This window comes from Pinus tabuliformis, chromosome Q (assembly GCF_031772625.1).
Source record: "Pinus tabuliformis cultivar Carrire ecotype Pingquan chromosome Q, CPIR1, whole genome shotgun sequence".
Taxonomy (NCBI): domain Eukaryota; kingdom Viridiplantae; phylum Streptophyta; class Pinopsida; order Pinales; family Pinaceae; genus Pinus; species Pinus tabuliformis.
Genome location: NC_142296.1, coordinates 441,687,105 through 441,709,411, shown reverse-complemented (window position 1 = coordinate 441,709,411; position 22,307 = coordinate 441,687,105). Strand labels below are relative to the sequence as shown.

General features: G+C 37.5%; 1 protein-coding gene across 1 annotated transcript in view; it reads right to left on the bottom strand.

Moving 5' to 3' along the window:
• Positions 1-10,428: 10,428 nt before the first annotated feature.
• LCBK1 (long-chain base (LCB) kinase 1) overlaps positions 10,429-22,307 on the bottom strand; it is a 140,251-nt gene continuing 128,372 nt past the window's right edge. Inside the window, exons 9-10 of the mRNA XM_089386998.1 lie at positions 11,814-12,799; positions 10,429-10,921 (exon numbers count right to left, since the gene is read on the bottom strand). Of these exons, the coding sequence (XP_089243124.1) occupies positions 10,772-10,921; positions 11,814-12,799 (1,136 nt within the window). The 3' untranslated portion in view covers positions 10,429-10,771. The remainder of the gene's footprint in view (positions 10,922-11,813; positions 12,800-22,307) is intronic.

Genomic DNA, 22,307 nt, shown 5'->3' with positions numbered 1-22,307 from the left:
AATATCACTAGCATGATGGACAGTAAAACTATCTCAAAGGGTAGAGCTTGGAGACAACCACAGTTATCCAGTCAAAGTATTTGGAAAGGCATCCATTGAGTTGGAATCTGGTAACAATGTCCATCTCGGCAATGTTCTATATGTGCCAAGTTTGCAAAAAAAATTAAGTCTCTATTTCATGTTCGAAAGATAAAGGAGATAGAGTAGCTTTTGTTGATGGAAAAGTACTAGTATGGCCAAAGGGCTCTAGTATAGATGATGCTAGAGTTATTGAAATTTGTGAAGGAACATTGTGTAGACTCTTGGGTCAACCATCTCAAACTTTAGTACATGATGAAATTAATCCAAGTGAACTATTGCATAGGAGATATGGTCACCTTCATTATAGAGTATTGCTTGAGTTGAATCAAATAGTTCCAGGTGTTCCTAAATATTAGATAGAACATAAAGGTGTATGTAAAGGTTGTTCATTTGGAAAGAATATCAAGAATCAATTTTCGAGCAGTAATAATAGATCTAAAAAAGTTTTGGATTCGATTCACTTTGATGTATGTGGTCGTATGCATATGAGATCGCTTCATTGGTGACTTCTCTCGTAAGATCTAGATCTATCTCATGAATACCAAGGATGAAGTCTTCACTAAGTTTCAAGAATTCAAAGTTGAAGTGGAGAAATTTTTATATTTACAGGTAAGAAGATCAAGATTTTGAGATTTGACAGTGGAGGAGAATACACCACAAAGGAACTTGTTGTTTTTTGTAGGAAAGTTGGGATTAAGAGGGAGTTGGTTGTTCCCAATAACCCTCAACAAAATGGAGTGGCAGAAAGAAAGAACAAGACCACTGAAGACTTTGTCAAGGCTATGATGCATGATCAAGAATTGTCCATGTTCTTATGGGGAGAAGCATCCTTAACAGATGTATACATTCAGAATAGAAGTCCTCATCAAATTCTAGAAGATATGACTCCTGATGAAGTGTTCACTAGACAAAAGCCAGAGGTTGGGCATATGAGAATCGTTGGTTAACCTGTTTACATCCATGTTCTTAAGGATAAAAGTAATAAGCTAGAACCTTTAGGGAAGAAAGGAATATTTGTTGGTTACAACGAATCATCAAAAGCCTACATAATCTACATTATAGACCATTGATGGATTGAGTTCAACCGGGATGTCGCCTTTGATGAGAAGGTTACATATTGGAAATCTCACGAAGTTTCCATGGACTCCTATGATGAATTAAAGTGTGAGGCTTCCAAGGAAGAATATTCAAGTTCTACAGAATGTCCTAAAAATCCTGAAGGGCCTTGTGATCTGATAGAACTAGTTGTTCCTAAAATCATAAAGAAACCAGCATAGCTTAGATCTACTATGGAAGAAGCAAAAGGACATGTAGCTCCATATGGCACATCTAGAGAAAGTAAGAAACCTAAAAGGTTTTCTAGTTATGCAACTCTAATGACAAACCGTATTGGTGTAGAAACTTACACTTATGAAGAAGAAGTTAGCCAGCAAGTGTTGAAGGATGCCATGGATGAAAAATACCAATCCATCATGAATGATGTTTAGGAGATTGTGACGAGACCAGAAGGGAAGTCTGTGGTGACTGTGAAGATTGCTTTCTTCAATGATGTAATTGAGGAAGAGGTGTACATATAGCAACCTAAAGGTTTTGAGGTGCATGGAAAGGAATCTCAAGTTTGCAGGTTGAAGAATGCCTTGTGTGGACTCAAGCAAGCTCCAAGAGCTTGGTATGATCGAATTGATAGCTACCTTTGATAAAAGATTCACCTCTACTTAGAAGGAGCAAGTGTCTCGCAGGTAATCTACATTCCACCTTACGTGGGATCCGTAGTTTAGAAGGATGATGGTCTAATGACAAAGATATGCAACATGTCAAGTTTGTTGAAGTAGTTTCATCTTCAAGCAAGGAAAGGAAGCTGCCAAAGGAAGTCTAGATGACCACATGAAGGATGAGTATGTATATAATTGGTAATAGATAAATAAATTCATCATATAGAATAGTTGAATGCTTTATCTCATGAGCATGACTGAAGAAGAAGGGAATCTTCCTTGTGGATGATACATGAAATATTCTACATATTGACAAAATGAAATCAACATTATGTGACCTCATGAAGAACATGAGGTGGTTGGAAACTATGGTTCCTATGATGAAGGAAATATGTATAGAAGATCATGAGGAAGCAATATGTGAAGAAAAGTGAAAGAAGATTTCATGAAAGATGTATCTATAGTCACATAAGATAAGATAAAAGATCAACATCTGATAACAAGAAGGATTTTCTATGACATCTCCATGGAGAAGGTATGAAGACCCTGATATGAATGTTGGAAAAGAAGAACCTTGGTAATGAATGTCCTGGAGATGGATTCATACATGTGCAGGATGTTGATGTTGCAAGAAGTTGATGCCATGATGGAAGGCCATCATTAAGAGGTAACTTTTATTTAATGCTAATTTTGATTTTTGAGAAAGCATCTGGATGGGTTGAAACGGGGCTACCAAAAGAGGGTTGTAGAATGTCACCTACAACTAGTACTCTTGAGATTGGATGGAAGATCCTAAAGGAAACATGATTTCGAAGAGGTAGTTGTATGAAGGATAGCCAAATGTGGAGTAGAAGGTCACTTCCCGATGAAGAAAATGATGACATGACTATTGGTTCAACACTATGCTTCATTGAATGGAATTGATGGAGAAGATGGTCGAAGTCCTGCAAAGAATTTATAGAAGAAGGCTCCACGATGAAGAAGTTGAAGTTCATCCATGACATGATGCTGAAATAAGGAGGTCTACAAGAAGTTGATAGTACCATGATATCCACTGAAGAGTAGATAATTTTTGTTGGTAACAAGTCCCTAGTTAAGAGGGAGCTTGGGTATATTCCTTTTATAGGAATGAGTACATCCTCCCTAGTTATGAGGGAGAGATAGACACATCATTCTTGTCTTCTTTATTAAGAAAAATTGAGGATTCAGTAAGCATCTGAATTCTGATACTCTTTGAGGATGAGGTAGGACATCTAACAAGTAAGAGTAGTCGAAGAAGAAATTCCATGAGGATGTGTAAATCCAAGATGGGAATGGTTCTAGAAGGACATACCATGTGAACATCCAAATGGGGTATGTGCCTTGAGAGACAATGATGAAGGTGTCTATAAATCATTTGTCTCCCCAACATTGTGCTCTAATCTTGTTGAGACATAGAGATGTTAGGCAAGGCCTTGTTATGTGACAATGTTGGTTGATAGGATGAGATGCACTAATATAAGTTGATAAGATATCTTATGAGATGGTTTACCAATTTGACTTTTCTTATAAGAATTCTTCAGTATGAGAATGTCCAAGTACCTTGTATGTATTATGAATACTTCCCTAGTTAAGAGGGAGTGTTGAAATAGGTAACTAGGTTCAGTCTTCATAAATATGAAATGTACTCTTGATTCTTGTATATTGTAAAAAGAAAGAAAAAATATTATTATTATTTTTGTAGCATGGGTTTCATGCTCAAGGTCAATTTATTTATAGGTCAAGCACCCATTGAGTGCTTCTAGGATTTGTCATAGAGTCAAGAAGTCAATTGAGTCATTGTCATATATGAAAGACCCCATTGGGCACTTTGTATCATGTAAAGAGAATTTTTGTAAGTCAAAAAGAGTCAAAAGACTCCCTCCAAGACCAAGTCAAACTATAAGAAACAAGTTGGCCTTCAAGTAGTGAAGTCAGCCTCTTTAGGGTTGTTCGAGCCTCATAAGAAGACTATATATAAGGATCCAACAACTTCATTTTGAAGAGGATCCAACAAGTTCATTGAAGCACAAGAAAAGCAAGGAATAGCCAGCGAAAAAGAGGAGAAACAAAGAAGAAGGAAACAAAGACTTTGAAGGATTATTTTTGGGTTTCCATCCTCCACATCAGCGAAGATTAGGGCATCACTGCTATTTCAACAAGACCAAATTGCAGAGATACCAAAAGGAGACGAAGTTTGTGACAAAAGTTTTAGAAAGGAAGTCAAGTCATCAAGGGAAGAACATCAAGCTAAGCAAAGGAGAAAAGGTTCACAATTCTGTCTTAAATCACTCACACGTGTGAAATTGCAGAAAGTGTAGATAGGGCGAAATTGCAGTCCTGAAGCAGCAAGCCGAAATTATGAAGAAGAGACCGAAGTCTAAAGTATTGGAGCAAGTTTGACTGGCATTGACTTTATGGAAAAGAAACTCATCAAAGTAGAAGTAGACTTGGTCTTGGAGGATTCTTTGTCAAGGGTTTTAGGTCTTGGAATTCGTCATTTGAAGATTCTATAAGAAGAGAAAAATTCATGTGGGTTTCCTCTCAAGATGAGAGTTTTTAGCCCTGGCTAGCAACCTACATTTTGTGTCATCTTGATGTTCATTGTTTGGTAGTTGTTTGTGTTGATTTTAGGTAGCATCAGATGTGTTGTAACCTTGAAAATTGGTGGAGAAGCTAAGGCACATGAGATCTCCAAGACCCAAAAATCGTTTGGAGAAATTCCACCTGGATGAGGAGTTATTAAAATAATTGATATTTCTAATGAGTTCCTAAGTTTAAACTTAAGAAAATAAAAATATTGATGTGTATTAATAAAATATGGGTGAGAAAGTTCTAAGTGACGAGGGTCAAGCCAATTCTAATATTAGTCGTTGATTAGGGACTTAATCTCGACCGCTGAAGACTCAACAGGAAAAGTATAAGAGGAGGCTTGAGGGTCAATTAGAGACACACCAAGTGATTAAAAATTTTGATTTTATGGAACGAGGTTCACTAAGGAAATTAAGTTAGTGATCATAGTTGTGACGAGGGGCAGTTCAGTAAGGGATTTTCATATGACGCTGAAGAATACATAGTAGAGAGGCAACGTAGTGCCGAGAGAGACAACACATGCCCTAGAAGGGCTGACACAGAGGTCGTAAAGCTAATGCAGAGGACGCAGAGGGCTGACGCAGTGAGACACAAAAGCAGCAGACGCTGACGTTGGGCCTCAGAGGCAACGCTGGGGAGATTTTGTGGGGCAGACTAGGAGTAGATCAGCAAATTCTGAGCCAGGAGAGGGTGACGCAGCTCCTGGAGGAGTGATGTAGTTCCAAAGTAGTGGTTGGAGCAGCTTTCGTTGTCCAACATAGGGAACCGTCGAAATCGTTGTGGGCTTTGATCCTCTGTTTATTGATTTGTCAGAATATCTGTCTTCGGATAGAGGTACTACTGCCAAAGATATTCTCTGTTGGGTGAGCCATTTCTAGCACCCTAGTTGTATTCACGAACCTACTTAATAATACAAACCCTCTATATGTTGCACCAGTTTTCCCTAATTGGGTTTTTCCAGGGACAATTGTCCAAAAATAACGGTGTCCCTTATGTTATTGTCTCAGTTTATTTCAGTGCATGATCTGTATATTTGTGAAAGCTGCAATAGTGTTTACTTCGATGTTTATGCAATTAAATAACTTGTTAATGTAAAGAACAAGTAGGAGATTATAAACCAGTCATTGCAGTAGGGGTTTTTGATGTGTTAGATTCATGAATTTTCACAGTTTAATGATAAAGAATACAATAATAATCAAGAGAAAGAAGAAGCTAATAACAAGTGCATCAAGTTAAGTAAAAGAACATCACAAGAAGTTATCAAAGTAAGAGAAATCACCTAATCTAATTGCCCTCGATTTCTTGACACGATGGACCCTTCTACACCAAAAATAAGAAATACATGAAAAAACATGATTGCAATCACGTTTTCGATGTATCTCATTTTTCGTGTAGCACTGTCCATCAAAGTATGCAACATGAGTATTCCTTGGAGGAGGAATTAAATTCTGCATCCAACGAGTGTTCCCACTCAAAATTTGAATAAAACCGTAGGGAGATAAGTTGAAAATACGAGTTGAAAATTTAGTTTTTTATTTTATTTTTTTATCTTTTTACTTTTTTACTCCAAAAATGGTGAATCATCCCCCATGGTTCACATCATCATCTTGAATCATATTGGTTCTTATAAATTTGATTTTGGTTGCACATTTTTGTTTTGAGACCCATTTTTGACCTCAATATTTCTCTAATGTGATATGCCATGAATCAAGTACCTACTAAGATATGGAAACTAGTGGATGTTGATGATTAGATGATGATGTTGGTTATGCTTATGCATTGATATCATCTTTTCTTAGAGAAATTTGTCAACAATGAGCACACCTATGATAGTCATTATGAATACCTCCCTAGTTAAGAGGGAGTGTTGAATTTTTTTAACTATGGTCAGTGTTCAGAATGTATATTTGGCCCTTGATGTATTTATATTAATTATTGTAAAACATATTTTAAATGCTAGAGTCAAAAGAAAAAATATATATATATTAAGTCAAGTCCCATTTGGACTTTTAAAAGAAGAAAATTTGAATTGTTAAAATTGAAACTTTTAGCTTTTAATTTGTCAAAATAGCGTCCCTCCAAGTCAAGTTGGCCCACGAAGAGTCACACCCATTCGACCCAACCAATTCACTATATAAAGGCAGTTTGATCTCCTCCTCAAGGCACCAATTCGCACTCTCAAGCAAGACATTTTCTGGGCATCCTAGTGAAAGACAAGGACAAGGAGGACAAAAAGAAGGATGAAATGCATCTCTCTCTCTTCTCTATCTCACACGTGTGGAAGGACTCTCTCTCTCTCCAATTTGAATCTTTCTAGGTAGTTTTTGTTGCAGGGGTTGAAATGTCTGAGCAATTACAAGAGGCTGAAATTCTAGGACTCTAGCAGTAACAAGAGGGCTTAAATTCTAGGGTAGATTAGAAGAAGTGAATTGTTGGATTAGTTTGGAAGGCTTGGCCTGCAAGATTTGACTAGGTGTCACCATAGAATTGTTCAAAGTCAATTTGCCCTAGTTGATGACTAGAAGGTCTAGGTGTGTCTCTTGTTGAATAGAAAAATTTCTCTATTGAAAAGGTTGTTGGGTTTTTCCTCTTGGTGGGTTTTCCCAAGGTAAATCTTGTGCTCTCTTTGTGCATTGTGATCTCTACTATTCTACTTTTCTTGTATGGTTGAATTTTTGAAGTATAATTGCTTAATGATATATTGGAATAATTAAAAGAAGATCAACATCATTAGAAGTAATTATTAGTTTTTAGAAATATTGTGCTAGTATCTATTGCACTTGAAAAATCAACAAATATTGATTTGGATTGGATCATTATACAATTTGTTATCTATTTCAAAGCTTTTAGAGTGGAAATTGGAGAAATCAACTTGCAAGATCATTTAACAATGGGTCCCAGTTTAAAGAATTGGGATTTGAAACTTTTTGGAGCCATTTTGATGCATTAAGCAATGTTTTATGGGTCCAAAAACTCTCGCTTGACTGAGATCCTCTGGGGTTGTTTCACACGTAGAGATCTTTCCAATGGTGCAAAAATCGTGTCAATTGGAATTTGTATGCAATGTTATGTCTCTCACAAGTTGACCTACCATGTTAACCACCATGGCATGAGAGAATGCCACATCGACCCTTGTTACCCATGCATATGGGGTTATCCATGTGTGGACTTAAGAAGACTCTAAAAGGTTAAAACCTGTAACATCAAATGAAGGTTGAGGGAATCAAATCCTACCCCTAGTTAATTATCAACCTATTTTAGATACAAGGATATTAGGAGTGGGGGTTCAATTCTATTGTATTTTATTCCATATGAGCATAACAACTAGGAGTGGAAAGTTAGAAAGCAGACATAGAGGGTTAAAGTTTTGTCGTAGGTCTCAAGTAACTCCATAAAGAGTACATATTTCTTGTACTTGCATATTTCCATATCAAAGAAAATATAGTAGAGTAATCTCACCTTTTAGTTGGGTATTCCCTCCTAAGGGTTTCCAAGGGAAAAACTTGTGCCTATTGTGGATCATGTGTATCTTTCTCTTCTGCATTCTCTCACATTTCAACAAATTTATTTATATAAGCATAAAAACAGTAAATAAGGAATCTAACATCTAAAGGTAATTAACATTCAAAGTAAAAATTTCAGAATTTTATCAGATGTGTTGTGATGGATTATTCCAATGGAATATTCATGGCAATTTACATTATCATATAGTCTTAAAAATTTGTAAACTGACATAGGAGGCTCTTCTAATCGTTAGTAGTGGACAACCCTAAAGATTACCCTACAAGAGGATCTCAACCCTAAAAATGGCCCTAAAAGAGCATCCCCAAGGTTACTAGTGGATATGTTCTTGACCTTCTTCAAGAGGGTATATGGTTTTGACTCCACATGCCCGATGAAAAAACACTAGTCTCCAGTGCTCTCATCATCTTTTCCCTATGTTTCATTGCCCTAAAATCCTAGCAATATTAGCTTAGGGAAACCCCCTTTGAGCTAGAGGAGAGTTGGCCAGAAGTAAGAGGGTTATGGCCTCCCTCTAAGTTCCAACATATCGCATTCGAGCTTTCAGACTTTATTTCTGCAAGTGTGAGTGTGTGATAACAATAAATTTATACGATATTTCTTCTCCACTATATTTTGATTTCACTGTGTATACTTCACTATTTCTCATGAACTTTATCAGAGTAATGCAACAGATATGTCATTCCTTTCTATTAGGAAATTCCATTATGGGATTTATGGGATTTATGGTATCTTTTCTTTTTGCCACATGACTTCTCGTCTCCATGCATAGGATCGAGCTAAACCTTTGTTGGTGCCTCTTTGTGAACTTGGTCAAGCTTCTGTCTCAAAAATTTGAGAGGCATATTTAAGCATCATCCTTGGAGTGAGTGTGGTTTCCTACTATAGTGTCTCTTCTACGATAACAACTTCCTTTCTTGGCAACAGATTTCACACAGATAGCATTGTGCTTCAACGGAAATAACTGCTCTCTTTAAAACCTATCAAATAGTGGCAGCTCAACCAAAGTTGGGTTTTCCTTTCTATTTATTGAAGCAACTTAATTTAGTTATTTCACAATCAATCTTAATGCTTCATTACTAACGCTTCACTACTTTAAGTGAAAAGTTAATATTGACTTTCCTTTCAAAACATCGATCTACAACTTTGATCAACTAAAATTGTGAATCCAGAGTACAAGATTATTTCAAGGCGTTGCCACTCTAATACCATCTTGTACTTTTTAGTACACAAGCAAGACAAACAAATTCAGTAAAATATATCAATTTAATGTCATCGACCCAACTTATACAAGAAGGTTCTCCTTTTATTTATACCATCAAGGTAGTTGTTCACCTAATTTAGATAGATCCCTACTAACTAATGACTTCAATTCATTTATTAAATTTACATTACATAGAATTTTATTATTATTGTTTTAATTATATTAAATTCACATCACATAGAATTCCAATATTATTGTGTTAATTATTCCAATATTGGAAAGGTCAACATCTCAATCAATGTTGCAGCTTCTTGTGATGTCACAAGAGGGACGAGGGGCTGCCTTCCAACCCCACAACTGTTTTGTGATATTGCAAAGCTGCAATGAGTTGTGGTTTCTATGATGTCGCAAATACTTCACTCTCGTTGTGTTCAGTGACCTCACAAAAAGAAATGTTCTCATCTAGCTTAGATTAAAAGTGCCTCCTCTAAACATAAACGACCAGAAAAGAAAAAAAAACCGGTGTCTATCAGTGACCTCACAAAAACATGTTCTCATCTGACTAAGCTTAAAAGTGTCTCCTCTAAACAAAAATGATAAACCCCAACAAAAACACAAACCGTTGTCTATTCTATGTAGGCTCACAAGTACAAATGGGTCTCCTTGGGCACTTTGTTAATAGATCTATCTCATAGGCCTTTGATTTGATAAACATGGGAGAAACATATTCCCAAAATATGGCATTGTAAAAGGCGTGGAAAGTTGGATAAAAGACAGCAAAACTAAATTTGGGCATGAATAATCTACAACGAAAAGATGGCTTAGAGATTAATACACCATTTTGTCAGATATCAATTTCATTTCCGTTTATGAAGTTTGCAGAGCCACATGTATATAAACCCCTTTCTCTGCTTGGGCAACACCCCACACACGATGCCAGCCTTCTTCTCTGCTGACCCAAGGAATTTTCATATTAGCACACTTTTTTAACAAGAACATAATCGGTTTAAATGACCTCCTCAGGAGAGCAATAAAACTTTAGACCACAACATTGTTTATTCAGAGGCTGGCAGTCCATTCTGTTGTCCATTGAGAGCAGAAAAAAGATCGGTCTTTGATTGGATTTCTCATTATAACTAGTATATTCCAATGATATGAGTATTATTGAGTGTAGTCGGGCTGCAAAGAAGCAGCAACATCATATTGCTAGACAAGTGGAATACAAAGAAATTTCACTGTACAAACTTCTCTTCCAGGCCAATTATTTCAATGGACAAAAATAGAACAACTTTACAGAACTGAAAGTACCCAAAAAAATGTTTAAAATACAATTGTAGATGAATTACACAAGGCTTTTTACAGTACATTCTGGTAGGGGAAATACCCATAGTCGGACAACCTCTGCCACGCACATGTAAGAATAACTTACGCGCTAAGGAAATCCAAAAAGTGCTGTAGCGGGAAAAATACAAAATCTTCAGTGTGCATACTGCCGTTGTATGAAAAATATCCAATCTTGGAGGCGGTCGAAGACAAGGAATACAAAAAATACTTGTAAAAATTACAATACAGTTATAAGTTTGTTTATCAAAAACAATGCTCATCATCGCATAATACAGCAATGGAATACCCACATGTAAGATTATACCGAATGTCGTACAGGACGACCAATAAGCTTGCACTGCTCAGGAAGCAAAGAAGCTGAAACAGGCCCGTTAACATGTAGAAGCTCACCATCTATCCCACATCCCTTGTGACCATTTTTACCTGGTTTAAGCTTTACTGACTTCACCTGCAGAGTTTGACCAAAATAGTATATAAGAAACACTATAAAGATATCTATTTTTGAACCATTTTCTTATAAATTCTACAGAAGGCACATTCAGATGATGCATTTCTATGGATGTCAATGACATGCAAGCCAGTCATCACAAAATGGTTGAAGTATCAAACCCTGGCATGTTCTATTCTGCTTAAACCCTGAAAATGGATACATGATTAGATTATTTTCATATAAATTGTCGAAAATACATAAACTCGTAATAAGATATGATGCAGAAGTATCGAATTTTAAAAAATATGGATTGATATGTAATTTGGTCAAAAACATAGCTAGATATATTAACCCTATCACCTTTTTCTACAATCATTCGTAATCATGAATACCAGTGATTGATCAAACATATTGCATTTATGATGTCTGTAAGACCTGTACGTGATCAAAAATGCAAACCTAACTTTTGGATTCAACAGAAAAAATTAAAGAACCTAACTATACCACCCAAGAATATTATAGGCGAAGTCACAAAGATTTACTAGGCCATATAAATATGGGCTAGACAAAAAGTGCGTGAATTAAAAACAAGAAAATATGCAACATCAGGAAGCCAATTCAACAAAAAAAGTGGTGTAAACGAAAACATGGAAGAGTATAGCAATCCCAACATACCATAAACTGCCATGGTATATAAAATTGCTAAGAAAACTGGAAGATGAGGCACTATTCTGAAAGAATCAACTGATTCAAGAAGAACAAAAAATCAAATACCAAGAAACTGTTTTTACTTGCTAACTATTTGAATAGGCATACAGAGAGCTTCCATATGCAGTTTCTTATGTCAATAGCTAAATATTTAAAATTCTACAATCATGATCTGGTACTGGCAATCAGATTAGACACTTGCCTTGGTATACTCTACAAATGGAAGAGAGAGATGACGCCCAAACTGCATTAACACAAAGAATCGTAGGAGTTGCAACCTTCCCCCACCACGAACCAACATGATGTCCAAACTATTATCATCATGCTCAGCTCTCGGAGCAAGCACTTGTGATTTTAAGCTCTGCACCGTCTTGCATGGGTGGTTACATATCAATATACCAAGAAACGGTCCTTTTCTGACAACCCATTTTTCCTCTTCTATCTTTAGTCCATTTTGATTTGACTTTGTGAGCATTTCATCTACAGGCCCTTTCATCTCAAAGTTATTCTCAGCATCCCATTTTGGTTCTGCATCCCATTTTGGTCCTTCATCCCATCTAGGTTCACTGTCCCATATTGGACCAGGGTCAGACATGGTAGAGGATATATCCTCCCTGTCAACCACCACATGGGTTGCCCATGATCCTCTGGAACAATCATTTGTAGTGCTTAGTCCACTCCATCCCTTATCTGTACGAGACTTAGATCTTGTTCGGGGCCTACTAGGAGTTGCAGGTCCAGGCAATGAAGGGTGAACAACTTCTTCAGGTTCTGGAACAAGGTTATTTCTCCCGGAGGATAAACGTTTGGTTTTGGCATCTATACCCCGCACATAGTCAGATGGCTCACTGCTTGCATATGTGCTACCTGTGATCACATCAAGGTCTCCTGACATTCGGCTTGGTGTCATCAAAATTGAATCAATGCTTGACAAACTTGAAGCTCTTGGTAATCCTTCAATGTTTGATTTTCTCCCATGATTTTCAGCATGATTCTCAGCAGCATCTACCATGCACCCCCAACTTGCACCTGTGCTGCCAATATTGGTTGTTGGCTCTGGTACAGGTAGATACTCAACTTCATAGTTATACTTTGGCAAGCAAAGGATTTTAAGAGCACCAGCCACAAAGTACCGTAATGGACCAAAACGTTTTTGGTACTTCTCTGAGAGTTCTAAAACTGAAATACAAGAAAGAAAACATAAAACATATTAGGAACATGAACCAAATAAAAATGTATATAATATAAAAAGCAGGAATGTCAATCTGCCACAGTATTATTAAAACTTAAAACTTCAGCTCATCCTGCAACCTCACATATCTACATCTTAATTAAAATGGGAACGGATATATAACATGATAGAATGCCGGAAAATGAGGGATGATCATTTATGTGCCATAGTGAAATGACAGATGAGGAACAAAAATCTCTGGTCTCGCAAACAGCATTTCCTAACTAATGACTATTCTTACAAAGTACATGCCAAAATTTTCAAGGTGTGTTAAATACAATCACCTCCTTAACTGCAGTACTTTGCATACAAAATTTTCAGATTGGCCAGAAAAACTGACTTTAATTCACACATTACATGAATTTAAAAAGAAAAAGAAAACAAACAAAAATCTGTTGCCATGATCAAATGCTAGACCAAGTAGAAAAATATTAAATTAAAATACATAAAAAACTGAAATCTTAAATTGTATAGTGAGATATGAGTTGGTGACTTTAAATTTTATTTAGCTTTGAATTTACCAGTATCACAATTCGATTTATCATGAACATTCCATTTGCCTCGGACTTGCATCACTTTTGAACATGAAGGGATATCATGGCCTATTTTATCCTACCTACTCTGTATCAAAGTTCTAGCCATACTTTCTCATATATTTTTGGTCATCTCATTGAAATTAAATATTAGACTATGAACTGAAATACTAAGTTATATAATGAGATCTGAGGTTTACACGAAACTTATATTTTACTTTCTCAGACATTTTTGCCATTTCATCATCGTAATGAAAATAAAAATAAGACTAAGTACTGAAATATTAAGTTATCGAGTGAGATCTGAGGTTTAAACATTTAAACAACTATATTTTACTTTCTCAAACATTTTGTATCATCGTAAAGAAATTAAACATAAGACTAAGTACTGAAATATTAAGTTCTATAGAGAGATCTGAGGTTTACAGACAACTTATATTTTTACGACTTTTATATTTACTTGTATCAAATTGCATCTACAATGAGCATTACATTTACCTGATAAATCTTCAACAACTTCCACATGGTGGAAAATTTTATCTTACTATTCTGTATCAAGCCTCTAACCCATATTTTCTCATACATGTTTGGTTTCCATACCTCCCGTATCTGGTTACCATGATCATGCTTGAATAAGCTAATTATTAGTTTTCATATTCCACAAAGCACTCCTTGTGCATGTCTTTCATATATATGTTGTTTACCAATATATTATATTCATCTAAAGTGAGGAAGTGGTATCACTATTTAAAAAGAAGACTATCGTCCAGGTCCCACGTCTTTTCACATAAAACAAGAGAAGATAAGATGTTTTTATTAATGTACACGAATGACTAGAAAAACAAGATGGAATTCAGAAGTAAAATCCAACGGTGACAAACTATGGAAGTGTCAAAGCAAACCCTAGAAGCTAAAAGGAAAATAATAAATAAAGAGAGATAAATTACTGAATGAGATAATTAGCCAAAACATGTAATTATAGATATAACATGCTAAAGAGATATACATGAGAGAGACAAGCAAACCCCCAACAACTAAATTGGAAAGATAGGTAGAGATAGAGAAAGAAGATGAAGATTGCCTCACTGTACCATAAACCACATAAGAGCCACTACATTGTCTAACAGTGTCCTTAGGGGAAAGCCCAATGCTAAGAGAACCTAGCTACAAAACCTAGGAGTCAGTCAACAATGATCCGCCAACACTTTCCTAAAACTTAAGACTGACGAAAGTAGAACCTGGGGATACCGGACTATCTCTTGCTGCCACAAATGAATGAGATAGGACAGAAATAATCCCTGTGATGGGTTCTATAGGTGAGCTACCCATAAGATCCATGTCATGTCTCCTAACAGTTCCAATGTAAAAGAAATCTAGGCAGCCTTGATCTGCACAGAGATAAACAGTAGTGAGAGAGTCCCCCACATCAAGGTATAGAGAATGGAATCTCCTTGTGATCTCAAAACACACGACACATCTCAAAATAAGGTGTTTGTGTCACACAATCCCTTGTAAGTGACACAACTAGCAAACCCACTCCAACCACAGAAGGTGATAATCCATTTCAATCCAAAACTAGTGCAAGCAAAACTTACACTAGCCAAGATGACTTTTAAGGCTATGCATTGACTAACTGCCCCTAGGTTGCACGATGGCCTTGAAGTATAATGTCACTTTAGGGTGGAGGCCATTACAGGGATTGTTCAAGCAACCCAGATGTACTATATGAGGATATCCTTGATAATCATCTTGCTCAATTCTTACCTGGGAGGTAGAAGGAAACCAAGGGCACCTGAGCAGTAAATAACAAGATGGCGGCAACCAATAGAGATGACACTCATAAACTAAAGTAACAAAAATGCCTTAGAGAACCAACATCATCTCTAAAAAGAGGGTAACACTAAGGAAATCTTGTTGATGATTAAAATTCTGAAATGTCCTTGTGACTTAGTCTTGCATCTTGTGAAGGAAGGAGATAAGTCTAAATTAGTATCAAGGAACAAACAATGAGCCCCAAACTCTATCAGGATAAAGGCAGGAGGGACTGCGTTTACAACAAGTCATACGCTCTAACAAGAAAGTATAAACTTTGAAGCAGTGTCGATAACATCGCTGATTTTTTGGCAATGTGCTGAAAAATCATGATTTTTTTGGCCAGCTGATTTTTCGGCCCAAAAAAATCAGGATTTTTTTCCTTCAGCATATTTCCCAAAATTTTCTGTTTTTTTCCCAATTTTTCCGATTTTGTAAAAAATGAATATATTTTGTAATTTTTAATATTTGTGGTGGTTTGCCGATCTTTACGCCGATGTTCCCAAAAATAGGTTTTCTGGACCCTCACCATTTTTTTGCCGATGCTGATGTTTTCACCACTGCTAAGAAGTTATTCACTAATTAATTCAATATTCAGAATATGACAAATATTATCTACGTCATAGTTTTAAAAACCGGCCACAAAAACCGGTAACCGGTCTAACCGGCCGGTTAGAGGCCTGGCCGGTCCGAACCGGCCTAAAAAACCGGTTAGATACCTCATGTGCCCGAAATCTGGCCCTAACCGGTCAAAACCGGCCGGTTTAGGGCGGAACCGGCCGGTTTGTAGCAAACCGGCCGGTTTATGGACAGCCCACCGAATTATGACAAAAAGTGCAGCGGTTTTGTGGTTTAGGGGTTTTGGGGGTGAGGGAAAGGTATTTTCCCTCCAAAAACACCCTCACACTTGCTATAAGAGACCCCTCTCACTCTCATTTGTCTCACACAACTGATTTGGAGTGTTTGTGAGTGTTTGTGAGTTTGTTTGTGAGCTTGGAGAGTGTGGAGTTTTTGCTGAAGTAGTCATCTTGGAGTTGGAGTTGGAGCTATTTTGGAGATAGTGTGTAGCTGTCAGTGGAGTTGCCATCTTCAAGAGGAGGCTAAGGGAGCTAGTTTGCATTTCCAGGTAAGGATTTGCACTTGATAATTCCTCATTTGAGTCTGCTGTCCATGATTTTTTTTTTTGTGTTATAAACTTCTCACTCTATGATCTACCATCCAGGGAGTCATCATGCCTCCAAAAGCCGAAGATACTGCATGGGCTCATTGTGATATGATTGATGGCAAAATGATCTGCAAATATTGCCAAAAATCCATTCAAGGAGGGGGTATTAACAGGTTCAAGCAACACTTGGCTGGGATAGGAGGCCATGTAAAGCCATGTGGAGCACCAAATGAAATAATAGGGCATATCAGGGCAGAATACCTTCAGAAGTTTGAGACTCAAGTCACTGAACCAATAGAGAAGTTTGTGGCTACACAGTTTGGGAGTCGAGACTCAACCGAGTTTGATGATTGATCATGATGACTGAGACTCATGAGAAGTTTCAACTTCAAGTGATAATGTTGATCACTATTATAGTATTACTATTATCATATATGTAGAGTCTAGACTGAAGTCTTGTAGTAGGCCACTGGCCCCATAGTTTGTAGGCTTTATTTTTGCACTCTAGTGGCATTTAGAGCCTCATTTCTTATGTATTTTGTCGATGATATGTATTGCACTCGGTGCCATTTTGATATATTCACCTTTAAGGCTTTACATGGTATATCAATGAGCAATCTTTGCATATTTTGTCTCTATTGGCTTGGAATCATGGTTTTAAATCTTAAAAATAATTTTTTTCATTAAAAAATAATTATTTAATGTATTTTTTCTAAAACCGGTTCGTTTAGACCAAACCAGTCCCGGTTAGACCGGTTTCCGGTCGGTAAACCGGTTCATTAGGTGGACCGGTCCGGTCACCGGTTCCGGTTTTAAAAACACTGATCTACGTAGTGCGCACTAGAGTACAATGTTATATATTTTTGAAATCGGTGATAATTGAAACCATAGTTTTGACTCCCATGTTTCAGAAGTTCTTACACTATATCTACCTACTCTCTATTTTTTCAAGGGTTAAGATTGAAACAAACACGGTATTTTTGGCCCCTATTATTTGAGAATGATACTTTTATTGATTTGTATCAGTCATATGTTCTAGAAACTCTGTTTTAATTTCTTGATATTTTATAATTTAATTTTTTTAGTCATCATTGCTGCTTGTCTCTTGCAAATTTGAGGGTTAGTTCCAGTGGCATTTGAAACTCATTCCCTCATTTCACAGTTCCCAAGCCTCATACGACATAGCTAATCTTTATTTTCAACATCAATTTCCTTGGTTGAAATAGTCCTTAGCGTGTTTGGGAGAAGCAAGGTTGAAACCCATGAAATGCTTAGTAGTTCTGAAATGCATATTTTAAGTTTACCACATTGATGTATTCTTCTGTATCACTCATGACTACTCAGTTTTCATCCGGAGGACCATCTGACTCAAGCATGGTTGCCCTCTCACTCCACTACCTTTTGGGATTTTCATAGATGAGTTGGAGTCTTTTCTTAGGGAGAACGTACAGGTGGGGGGACAACTGTGTCCTACTTCATGTCCTTAACTTGGGTTCTTATTTGTTGATGGTATGATGCCCTAAAGTAGAATTTTAAGGATCAATACTTACAAGTGTAGAAACATTGGTAAATCTTACTATTTCTTAAAATGTCAACTACAAATCTTTGCCAATATACTTGGAATTTTTAAGGATTTTAAAAGATTTTATATAATTTCTAGAAAATTTTGGCATTTTTTTAAATAAAATAATTTTATGCTATAGAAATTTGGGCAAATCAATTTTTCAAAAATAAAGGAAATGGTTATTTGGTTTTGGAAAAAATCAAATATTATATCATGGGAACTAAGGTCATGTCATTCATGATTTTCAAAGTGTCGAAGAGCTCTTTATCTAATTATCAGTCTACATTAGAGAGAGCGACATTGTGATCACCACAGGTTGCACATCGAGATCAACACGGGATACAATTCACTCTCCTTGCTCAAGAGGCATTGTTTTTCACTAATCTTTTTAGGTCATTTAGTTCAGGATTCATCTCTTGGACATAATCATTAAACTTAGATATGTGATTAAGTGCCCCGCCCCCAATTACATTCAAGTTCAACAATTGTTGCAACACTGAAGAGGGAAGCACTAAGCCCATTGTCGCCTGTTTTTTCCTTTGTGTTGTAACTTCTATGTTTTCATTGTTGAATGTTTCTTCTCCTATTGTTTTTTATTCCTTACTTCCCAATTGCAAGTTATTCTCAAGTATGATGGGTATGTTGTGTATGCTTCCTTTTCTTTTCGAATTATTGTGTTGATGGCAAATTGAAATACCAGTGATCAGGAGGAAAAGTTAAGTATGGCCCAAGCCATGGAGAGGAGGATGAAGTGGAAGGGGATGAAGAAAATGATGAAGCTGACAGTGATGATGAAAATAAAAACAGTGTTTAACATACCTGTGAAAGTATGTGTCAAGGCTTGTGGAAGTCACAGAACCACAATTTTCATGCCTCTATTTTAATAAAACTTACACAGGTCCGTATATTCATGTCAAACAAGCATTTTTGTAGGTTGTTTACAAGGGATGAAACCAAGCACACTGTTAAACTTGTGTTAAAGTTCCAAAGGAAGATAGATAAAAATACGCTGGGGAAGAACAAATGCAAAATATATCAAAGGAACAATTCGAGGGCTCATATAGAATGTTTGGTGGTCAATCCACATCACCCCCTGTTAGTTGATCCTCATCCATTCATTTAGAGCATGGTAAAATTGCAGATTCCTTGTCCGAAGTTGTAGGGATATTGTGGATGTAGGAGTTTCTAAGGAAATGTTGCAAACATCGACATTAGGATAAAATCGGCAAGGGTCTGGAAAACCAAGAAGCCGTAAAAATAAAAATAAAATATCAGTAAAAATCATCAAACATCAGAAAAATTAAGATGCTACCAAAATATCAGTAAAAATCAGCAAACATCGGCTAGGCCAAAAAATCGTGATTTCGCGATTTTTATTGCGATAATATCAGCATGTTTGCAACACTGGTTTAGAGAACCCTATGCATGTCCATTCAATCTTCTTTGCTCACCCAATGGCATGATATAGTTTATGCCATCAACAATGCCCTTAAAGGGTACAAGAGCCTTAGGTATGACAAAGCCAACACCATAGGACTTGACAAGGAAAGAGCCAAAATCCATAACGCTCTAGGACAGTTTATAAATTATTAGATTGAATATGGTATATCCATTTATTTGAGGATTGGATAAATTTTAGCAAGTCATTGATAAATGTTGTGGGTGTGTTTCTTGGTTGTCCAGTCTTCCTTCAATCTCATGATTATTCAAATTGTTACAGAAGTAAATGCCATTCAAGTCATTATTTGTACTAATGCTAATTGTAAGGCAGAAAGAGCAATCATTGAGGATATGTATCCTAACATATTTTGGTTTGGGTATTGTTATCACCCCAAGAAACTCTCCTAGGTTGTAGCTCGAAGATGCTCGGGAACATACAAATTCAACTTATTGTTGCAAATGGATGAATGGAAGGAATGATTCTTGTTCAAGCCAAATAACCACTTCTACTTAGCTTAACTCCAGACATGCGTGAACACCCCCAGACTACAAGGCTTTAGACCACCAATTACTCACAGTTTAAGGATTGGGTGAATATGGAGAATACTGACCACACCAGCAGATGCACAAGACCATGTGATGGCCGGTTGCAACCAGTAAAGAAGTCTGCAAATCTAATTCCCTAATACACAGACAAGATGACAGCTCTCTGGCACTAGGTGAAAAGAAACCTGAATAGCTCATTCACTGATACATACAAGACTTTAACATAGAGATAGGATGATAGCTTCTCTAATGCTGAAAATCAAAAGCTCAGAAATGCAACATATCAGGCACAGCTTAGAATAGAAGAAAAATGGAAAGTGAGCAATTAACAGCAAAAGAAGCTTGTATTAGCTGAAAATGAAGACGAGACGCTGCAAGTGTCAAATAGTTACAGTCTCTAGAAGTTGAACCTTACATCCAAACATCAACTATCAACCCTGATTACATCTTGTTTCTGGGTATATATAGAGCTCCAATACAAGGGCGCATGGCCATTCTAGGTATGGAGGGGTCATAATTGACCACCAACCGCATTTAGTTGCCTGATGGAGTCTCTGAGTGCATTTACTTGTCTCAGTGGGTGAATCGGATCTTCTCGGGTGCTCTGTTGTCTTTTGAAGCAGCTGGGGTGTTCGTATTCATGGAATTCATAACTGCTAAATGTAGTTACACGCTCAAGCTCTGTCCTTTTCCTCCTCGGCCATGCTATCTGTTAAATGTGGTTGTTGAGGAGCCACTGCAACTGGTACTGGTGAGCCGATCACTTTCGTCCTTCAGGTGCACGGAACGGTCAAGGGACGTGGACTGCATGGCGGATGGATGAGCTGGATGAGGGAGAAAGGTCGGCCATCGGATCGGGAGGATAGACGATGGAGATGGCTTGCGAGGGATATCGAAGAAGCGGGAGTGGAATGAGCGTGGGCCGTTGGATCTTGGCGGAACTGATCGGACGACGGAGGAGTGATCGGGCGAGTCACTTTATCGGGCGCGACGGGAGTCGTCGGATCAGGTTTTTGGTAATTTTGGGCCTTTACGTATGGCAATGTGCGATTGCGATCAGATCGCATCGCAATATCGCATCGGCGGAAGCCGAGGGGCGCGACCTTTATACACACATGGATGCGACTTGCGATCAGATCGCATCGCAATATCGCATCGGCGGAAGCCGAGGGGTGCGGCCTTTATACACACATGGATGCGACTTGCGATAGCGATTAAACCCGAACCCGATAAAGGAATTAATCGTTTTTAGGACTGATGGAGGGGGGAAATGGGCCGGCAAAGGAAAAGGAGAAAGTGACCGTTATGAGCTTCCCTTTAAGCGTAACCAAGTGGACCAAGCTCATTTCTGACCTTCAAAAACCGAAGCTATATAGCGGCGCTAACACTGGCTCCTTCTGGGTGAGATCCTCCTTGTGAGGTCTCAAGAACCGTAGACCACTGCCTTCTACATCAAAACAAGATTAAAAAACATTTCCTAGTATTCCATTGGGCATGGAGTCTAATTAAGTCTACAGTAAAACCTGTGAAAGAACACATTTACAACAATAAGGCTTGAAAACCTTAAACAAACCTAAATTTTTCAAAAAGGTCCCATTTACTGGGCCACCAAAAATGTTTCCCCCTTCTCTTGTCAATATGCATGTCAGCCGATTCATCCAAAGACTTGCAAAATCGGGTTGATTTGATCATCTACCTCAAAAGTTTAGGGCATTCGACCTTATCAAGTAGAGATGGTTAATTTTCAACCCCCTCTCAAATGCTCTTCATCCTGGGATGTTCTTGTGGAAGCTTTTGTACACCTGCTAAATAACAAGGGCTGCTGTGTACTCTGTTGTGTCATTTGTGGCCTGAACAATTAATATAAATGGTGAATCGATGTATTCTTGTGCGTGGGACACAAAAGACTTCTCCTGTTACAGTGGCTTGCTTATAACCAGCCCCCATCCAAGGAGGTGTCCCAAAACTGTGCACCTTCTTCCTCTGTGATCTGGCAAATTGCCCTTTCAAGCTGTGTGGAGGCCACCTGGGCAGCTTTGGAATATCAAGACTAAGATTATCAATATCAGCCTTGGGCATTGAGTTAGGCTGGCCTCAGTGCTTAGGGGGCAACTATGAGGGATTGTCTCTTGAACAGACATTGGAACATAAGATGATGGGAACTAATTTCACCCTTTTTGATCATTGTGCTGGGGATAACAGCAGTTTGGTCAATTTGCAGATTTGCATAGTCATGGAGGTTGGGCTGGCTTTAAGCTCAGGGTCTTCGAGGATAGATTTCTTGAAGGGTTCACAATTCTTCACAAGTTCAATCAGAGCTGTGTATTCTTGGCTTCTGAATTTCGGATTGAAAACTTAAAGAAGAAGGGGAACCTTCAAGGCCTCTCACCTCTATGGCTGGGACC